This window comes from Peromyscus californicus, unplaced genomic scaffold (assembly GCF_007827085.1).
Source record: "Peromyscus californicus insignis strain IS unplaced genomic scaffold, ASM782708v3 Scaffold_11__1_contigs__length_118956290, whole genome shotgun sequence".
Lineage (NCBI taxonomy): Eukaryota > Metazoa > Chordata > Mammalia > Rodentia > Cricetidae > Peromyscus > Peromyscus californicus.
The window spans coordinates 32,890,747-32,899,872 of NW_026294402.1; the positions used below are offsets into that span (position 1 = coordinate 32,890,747).

The 9,126-nt window shown below is 38.2% G+C and overlaps 1 protein-coding gene across 1 annotated transcript; it reads left to right on the forward strand.

Annotated features, from left to right (window-relative positions):
* The first annotated feature begins 7,592 nt into the window (after positions 1-7,592).
* LOC128103407 (olfactory receptor 145-like) lies at positions 7,593-8,537 on the forward strand. The gene has a single exon (XM_052727785.1). It carries the CDS (start codon positions 7,593-7,595, stop codon positions 8,535-8,537), a length of 945 nt encoding a protein of 314 aa, XP_052583745.1.
* Positions 8,538-9,126: the final 589 nt, after the last annotated feature.

Sequence of the window (9,126 nt, forward strand, 5' to 3'; positions counted from 1 at the left end):
AACCAAACAACCTATAAACTGAACAACCAATACAGCAAGCAACTAGATGAAACAAAAATAACAAAAAAGCCACTAAAAAAAGAGCAAGAGTAAACATGAAATACAAGCCTTTAAACTTTGGAAAGATGGCATTTTATGTAAAGAAATATAATTTTAAGTTGATGAATAATAATTGCACATATTTGAGTGGCAATGTCTTCTAAAGTGAATTGTATTGAGGGACTGTGACTGTGAGAACAAGGAAGATAGTCATTAGGTTGAGAACACAAATCTAAGCTCCCAGAGAAAGAAAAGACTTTCCAAAATGGCATCTCAACACTGAGTTCTTACAGATGAAGAAGAGAATAAGAGGAAGGAGGAAGAGGAAGAGGAGGAGGAGGAAGGAGAAGAAGAAAGAAAAGAAGAAGGAGGAGTAGGGAAAGGAGGAGGAGGAGGAAGAAGAAGATGATGACTAATCTCTCTTTCTGAGAAATCACTATTGTTCACTGGATCAAGGTCCATCTATAGAGACTATTGAAAAAGGAGCCAAGTGAGTTATTGAAGTGAAAAAATTACTGATAGAGTCTACCAATCAAGATGGTGGCTCGTGTCCAGAGATGACTATCTTAACTCAGTATTAATTTAGTTCCTTTTGACTTTGGCAAGGGTTACACAAGCATTGATATTAGGAAAGTTCTGGTGACTCGAGCCTTGTAGTCAGTGCCTCAAAGTTGTAAAACCTGGTTGCTGTCAATCTGTGGGTCCTGATGCCTCTGTAAACCTGGAAGCTATGTTAGTCACACAATGTATATTTAGCCTTGAGAGAGATTAGAGAGATGAGGAATTTTTGGCACATCTCAATCTCCTACTGTCTTTCTCTGAATGTCTAGCATGTCTGTGTAACAAAGTTTAACAGAAGCAATCTGACCCAAAGGTAAGAGAATAAAGGATACAGGTACAGTGTGAAGGTGGAGATGTCAAGCTTAGGATCTGTTTTGTCACCCTAGAACAAGCTGCAGGCTCAACTGAAGGGTCCATGCTTTCAGCAAAAGTCTATGTTAAGGCACTCAGGCAACCAACACCATCATAACCCACAAATCAGCATGGTATTTACAGGAAATCAAAGTGAGGGGAGACATCTTACATTGTTCATCAACATGGTCCAAGATCAGTGATTTTCAAGGTAGCTGAACATAAGAGAAGCTATAGGCAGGCTTTAGTTAGATTTCAAAAGCATGTAAAAATTCAGTTCATTAAATCATCAGGAAATTCTGAAAATGTTCACATCTGTCCACTTGGGGACATTCTGAGCTATTATTTTTAAACAATCTAGGCAATAGGACAAGTCTTGGAAGTTAAGTGATGACTGATCTCAATGCAAAAACTTGTGTTACCTCAAAGAGATCATTTATTCTGAATTGACTTCAACTCAGAGACAAGGATTTAGCTTGCTATGTATACTGGAGGCTTTTATAGTAACCAAACAAAAGAAAGTCACAAATCAATGCACCTTTCAAATACTAGCAGGTCACCAGGAAGGAGATTGGAGAAGTGGAAACATCTTTGTTATAGTCCTCAGATGCTGTCTGCTGACATTTTTAGCATTTGAATTGGTAGAAACTGGTGGCTAGTTAATGCATTCCACAAGGATTTTGCCTGATAGTTACAAGGCTGGGAGGGTAGGATGAAGGAGGGGTGAGTGAGGGATAGCTATCACTCAATTGTAAATGGGACATCTACACAACACTCCCTCACCCCAAGGTACAGGCATCTTCTTGGAAGATAGGGCAGAAGAATTGTAAGAGCCAGAGGCAGTGCTCATTGGCAGGGAAACAGCCTCCTGTGGATATGACAATGAAATACAGCGGGGAGCTCCTCCAATTGCCTGTGTCCCAGTGCACAGATTTGATTTTAATCTGTTGAATGCTATGAAATAATTATTAGTTAGAATAATTACATCTAAATACATTTTACCGAAATAATTATTTTTTCTCACTGTTTCTGTTAAAAAGCTAAAGTACAGCTTTTCTTCATAGTTCTTTAATAAGAGCACTTGGTTATTTAAATATAGAATAAAAATGTGAAACTGCATAGTAAATAAATAATGTAAAGTGCATATACTTGTCCTAGAAATAATACAGTATCTAAATTCTAATTGCCCATTACTAATTCCCTGAATTATATTTCCTCTGTATAAAAACTACAGAGTGGTCCTATCACCTGTATTCAAGGGAGTGCATAATTTTCAGTGAGATTTTCATAACAACTCTCATGAATTAGGATGTAAACTCAGTGTTTTAAGTTAGGGTTTCTATTGCTGTGAAGAGACACCAGGATCACGGCAACTCTTACAGAGGAAAAACATTTAATTGAGGTGTCTTACACTTTTAGAGGTGGGACATGGTGGTGTACAGGAAGACATGGTGCTACATAAGTAGTCAAATGTCCTACATCTTTTTGAAGGCAACAGGAAGTGGTCTGTCTCACTGGTAGTACTTTGAGCAAAAGAGAACTCAAAGCCTACCCCACAGTGACACACTTCCTCCAAGGAGGCCACACCTACTTTATCAAAGCCAACTTCCTAATAGTGGCATTCCCTTTGAGTGCTGTTTTCTTTAAGCCACCACATTCCATTCCTTTGCCCACAAAAGCTTGAAGGCATATCATCATGCAAAAATGCATTCGGTCCAACTTCAAAAGTCCCCATAGTCTATAGCCTTCTTAAACTTACTTAAAAGTATAAAGTTCAAAGTCTCTTCTGATATTATTGCAACCTCTTAACCCTAATACCTGTAAAATCAAATAAAACAGCAGATCACAATCTTCCAACATATAATGGCACAGGATATACATTACCATTCCAAAAGGTAGAGAAGTGAACATAGTGAGCCCAAACAAGACTGAAAACAGCTGGGCAAACTGCAAACTTTGATGATATTCACCCGATTCCTCCTGAGCATGGTTGACTTAACAGGGATTATATACTTAATGAAAAATGACTCTCTCCCCACTTGGAACTATCAACTCTCAATAGTTCCTCAGTAGGGGTATGGGTTCATGAGCCCCTCTTATCTCCATAGTTCATGTTCCTACATCACCTAATAGTGCTACAAGGCTAGGGAGAGTCAGTTTTCTTCAGGGAAGCCCATGCATCAGTGGATGGCTCTACAACCCCGATGACACAACAGCACTGACTTGACTCAGTGGGTTATGAGAAGAGGACAGAAATTTGAGAGGAGGATGTGGCAGACAGGCTGTACGAGGAGCTGGAGAAGGAATGGGAGTTGATATAACCAAAACACACTGAATACACATATGAAGTTCTCAGAGAATGTGTGGAGGGACAGCTAACGCTAAAGGCTTTTTGAAAAGCCACAAGAAAACTTTCTACTGTAGAAGAGTCCTAATACGTATGAATGGAATTTAAATGAAGTCACCATATAATGAGGGAGACAGTACCTCAATTAGCCATTTTATGCCACCAACTAAAACTTCCAGTCCCAGAATGGGTTACATTGTGTTAACTTGTTGACCAATAGGGTCCTATAGACAGGTCTCTCAGACCTCACAGGCCATTGAGAAAGAAATTGTTGGTTTTTCCCAAGAACCTGACAAGGCCTTATTGCTGATACTGCTTATGTCCATTGAACATGGAGAAATCCAGCTGGTACCCAGCTAGAACATTCATAGTACTGGAAGTCACTTAGTATGTTGCTGGTGAAGAGAAATAAATAAAAAAAATCAAAAGAAAAGTAACCAACAAAAACGTTTGTAACATTGTATAGAACATATTTAATGAATCACAAAGTCTTGATCACGTTGGGACCCGCAAGGAATCTTTGTCCTGTGGGGATCATTTCAAGTTTGCCCTAAGGTATTTTGGTTCCTCAGTAATTTTAGAGAGTGAGAAATAATTGAGGTTCACGTTTGTAGTTACTGTATTTCTTTCATCCTAAACAGAAAAACATCTGTAATTGGGGTATTTCATTTTTTAAAAAACTGTCTGCTCTATTATTTCATTTATTCATAGATTTCAGCAGTCTTGTGTTTGTTATTTAGAGAAATGATCCTTGATTCTTCTCATGTTCTGACATTTGTTTCTGAATTCATTCAGTCTTCTTGGTACATTGTCCTACTTCAGACTTGTACTTTCATGTCCAGTTCAAGGTTCAATGTAAAAATTTGGCCAGAATTTCACTCTAACTTCTGCTTGTGACAGCTCTACAATTCAGTCAGCCCTTAGTCTAGTGTCTTGGCAAATTTTGTCCCTTTTGTTTTACTGTATCCCTTTTACTAGAAGACTTGCTTCATCCTCCCTTGCAGTGTCTCTTTTATATTTTTCATTTATCAGAACTTCTCATAGTGTTGCTCTTACTTCAGGGACCTTCCTTTTCCTTCCCTCCTCTCTTCCTCTTCATTTCTGCTTTCGTATCCTTCCTCCTCACCCCCTGTCTCTCACAGTCTCTCCTCTTCCCACTGCTGTAATTGCCTCTGCACCTCGTGCTACTTCCCTCTCTCTAGTGCTGGTCATTTCCCCAGTGTGTTCTCAGGCCATTTTAATCTGAGTCCTCTAATGTTTCAGTTTGTGCCACAAAAGAATAAAACCTTTTAATGGCTCCCAATGCCATTTCAAAAGGAACAGGACCTAGATTTTGGCAGTTCAGACCTTATTATTGTGCACTTTTACAAATGTTCCTCTTATCTCTGTCTATGCAACTATTGTGTGGAAAAAGACATGGGGTACTCTCAGTATTATTCAGAAAAGCAGGGTGATATTCATGGATGAGAACTATGACTTTTTAATTTTCTTTTTTCTTGTCTTAGTAACTCCAATCTGGAATTACCTTTGATGGCCTCTGGGTGTTGTCTGTGGCTGTACATTCTTTAAGGATATCATTGCTCTCCACCTTCTTGTCTATAATTAAGAGCACTGACACCTTAAACTTCTTTGTGAGCAATATCCTGTGTATACATTCTTAGAGAACTGGAAAGGATGATCATTTATTCATGCTTCTATACATTTTTATAGGACACCCCCAGCCTATGTCAGGTTTAATTGTTTTAAGTGCATCAGAAGTAGCTGTGAGTAAAACAGATAAAATTCCTTTGACATCACAGTCTTTGATGAAGAAGTATGTGTGATACGTACGAAAGAAGATATTATCAACAAATACATAGGATTTTGTCTACTGATGGAAAGTATAGTAAACCCATTGTTTATTGGACAGGTTTTCTATTTGGAAAGTGCCCAAGTTAACAGGAAAAAAATGTGGGTAAATCTGGAGCACAGGTGGGATGAAGGAAGACTGGAGAATAACGGAGCAGGAGGATTGAGTTAGACAGGATATGGGAGGGCAATATAGACTGAGGAGTTTGAGGAGAGATTACTAACATTAAGGTTTGAGAAAGACATGTGTATTCTTACTACTGTATAAGCTTCTTAATATATATTCATGGATGAAAAGGAATTAATGGAGTTACCCTAACATTTGAAGACAGTGTTTCTAATAGACACCATGGTCTATCAAAGAAAAACTGAGATTTAGGAATGGGCTACATTTTTTGGCAATGTATGCCAGTTATGTTCCATAGAACACCTCAATATTACAGGCTATTGCCACTGCTCTTGATTATGCCCCTTACTTGAGGGTGAGATGCGATTCCTTAAGATACCATATATTCAAGATAACATGGAGAAATAAAGCTTATATTTGCCTAGAAGCTTCATCCCAATTGTCTAGCTTCTGTATTGCTTAAAGTCTAGGCAGGCTATCATAGGGGAATAGTAATAATCAATTATACATAGCTGTGATTTTGAGAGATACAATAATTGCTGAACTGGCAGAATACACACTCTGGTGCTATACTGGTACAAGTGTTGTGGGAGTAACCAACCAGTTTCTTTTTGGACTTCAGACGTGCCTCACAGGCAGAACTCATTCTTAGAAAATTTGTGGGGTAAACTACTTCAGACTAGATAGGTCCTAGGTTCTAGGGAAGTCCTGTTTTTATGTATTTCTACTGTGGATAAAGAACTAAACTGACTTGTAATAAATTTCTATTATACATGTACCCATAGATTTTAGTGCATCTCTAAACCTTTATCAGAAAGGCTTCTTTTGGCAGTAGATAGTGATTAAAACAGACATTCATAACTTGGAAATAGGCAGAGAATAAGAGTCTGGGAGTGCTGAATCCTAAATGGGACCTCCACATCATACCCCTTCTCCCAAGCCTAAGTGGTCATAAGTGAATTAGGGGTGGAAAAATTGTAAAGCCCAGAGGTGATAGATAACTTCACTGAAGCAATGTTTTCAAGACTCAACATGTTCCCTGCTCAAATAAACTCACAGTGGTTGCAACAGTATGCATAAGACCTGTGTAAAATCAAACTTGACAAAATACAGACATTGAAGGAGGCTATGATCATGAAGTTCCACCTCAGCTATTGTCAGTTGGTTGGCTACTAGGGGAAACATAGCCAGTTTTAAGTACTTATACTCACATAGATATCCCTACATTTATATGCCCACTTTCACTGCTGACTGAACTCAATAGGTTAAAAAAAATAAGGAAAAAAAAGATGAAGTAGTATGAGGATAGTGATAGGAGGTTGGGGGAGGAATTTCAGAAGGATGCAGGGGTAAATTTGATGAAAATACATTGTATATTTGAACAAAATTTCCAAACAATAAATACAAAACAAAATTGTATACCTTCAATAAGCCAATGTCGCTACTATTGAACTAATCCCTTAGTACCATGGCAATAAAGTGTGACCTCTTGGGGAAAATTCCTGGGAAACATAAACTTTTCAACTTTTAATGAGGTTCCTAAATTACAGTCTCATAAATCTCTCTTGAGTCTTAATTAGTTGGCTTTTTAGACATCAGTAGATGGTATTTAACAACCTCTGTGATAGAGGACAGCCTTAGAAAAGTCACCACCGGAAATAATGATCTACAATCATGACTTTTCATGATCTCAAGAAGTGATAGCTCTGACTTTGCCAGTAGAAAATTAGTTTCCCTCATTACCAGAAAGGCAAATGTAGTAACAACAGAAAAGAACATATACATATGCAAAAACATACATACATACACATGTGTATGTATATATATGTATATATACATATGTTTTGGTCTATGGACCTTCAATGCCACATGGTACTTGCCCATCTGTGAGAGTAGGGAAGTGTCAGTGAGGTCACTTAGGAGTTCCCCATGCACAAGGGTAAGTATTTAATAGGATGCATGCTTGTTTTACTTTCTCTAAACCACCTTGAGTTTTTGATATGCCCTGTGTCTTCTTTTTTGAGATTATCATTGAATATTAAGTGGGATATGGATTTTTAAGATAGCAGAAGAACAGAGATGTTGCAGAACAAAAAATGGTCACTTGCTCCCTGAATATTATTCCCAAGGAAATTGCCTTTCATTTATTTATGTTTATTTCTGTACATGAACTTCCATAAAATGTAGAAAACAAAGGCACACAGAAGTGTGAGCTTGACTTTATCATTCTCTTCTGGTTCTTAATCTCATTTTAATGGGGTATTTTGGATAGGGCTGGGATTTCATTTTAATGTTATGATTTTTACTGTTCTCACAGATATGACCGGGAGAAGAACGGCCTTAGGCAATGACTCTTCAGTGAAGGAGTTCGTCCTGCTGGGTTTGACACAGCAGCCAGAGCTCCAGCTGCCTCTCTTCGTCCTCTTCTTGGGAATCTATGTGGTCTCCATGGTGGGGAACCTGGGCTTGATGGTTCTGATCATTTTGAACCCTCACCTACACACTCCCATGTACTATTTTCTCTTCAACCTTGCCTTCACAGATCTCTGTTACTCCTCTGTCATAACTCCCAAAATGCTGGTGAGTTTTGTGAAGGAGAACATCATCTCCCATGCTGAGTGCATGACTCAGCTCTTTTTCTTCTGCTTCTTTGTTATTGATGAATGCTACATTTTGACAGCCATGGCCTATGACAGATATGCTGCCATCTGTAAACCCCTGCTTTACCAGGTCACCATGTCCCATCAGGTCTGCCACTTGATGCTGGTGGGTGTGTATGTGATGGGGTTTGTTGGAGCCATGGCCCATACAGGTAGCATGCTAAGTCTGACCTTTTGTGATGGCAACTTCATCAATCACTACATGTGTGACATACCTCCTCTCCAGAAGCTCTCCTGCACAGATATTGCCATCAATGAGCTGGTGGTTTTCATTGTCGTGGGTGTCAATGTCATAGTACCCAGCCTGACTATCTTTATTTCTTACACCTTGATCCTTTTCAACATCCTTGGCATCCGTTCTGCAGAGGGTAGGTCAAAAGCCTTCAGTACCTGTGGCTCCCATGTAATAGCTGTTTCTCTTTTCTTTGGAGCCTCAGCATTCATGTATTTGAAGCCTTCTAGTATGTCTGTGGATGATGATAAAGTATCTACTATTTTTTATACCGTTGTGGGCCCAATGTTAAATCCTTTCATCTACAGTTTAAGGAATAAGGATGTCCACATTGCACTGAGAAAAACTTTGAAAAAAAGGATGTTTACCTAAGTAGAATCTGTATTTGTTTGGTAAGTAAATCTTAGGACATGTGAAGCATAGGACTGGAGGAGTTGCTAATTTGTAGAGCATTTGTTTATATGTGTGAGGCCCTGGATTTGACCCACTCTCTTGAAGAACTTCAGTGACAACAGCACCTAAATTAAGATCAAAATCCGTAAAACAAAACAAAACAAAAAGAGAAAAGCAAAAACTGGTGGTGAGAATATTGTGGAATTAAAATTTTTTAACTTTTTGAAAAATTAAGTTAATTATCAAGGAAATTTCCGAAGTAAAGATAGTGAAGGATAATTAACTCATCATCATTTTAGAGTAGAGAGTATAGTAGTCGATAATTTCCCAAAATTATATGTATCTTTTTTCAATATTGAAAACTTAACCAACACATTTGTGCAGCCATCTGACAGTATGTTATACTCTGGGCTTAGAAATGACCAGGATTTAAGTATACAAAACACTGGATAATATTAGACTCAGAAATCATAAGATCATGTGATCTTTTAAATGTACATTTTGTACGTTTTTGCAAGTTGTGTGTTTGGGGAATCATATTCATGCTCTCTTGCATGGTAGGCAAATG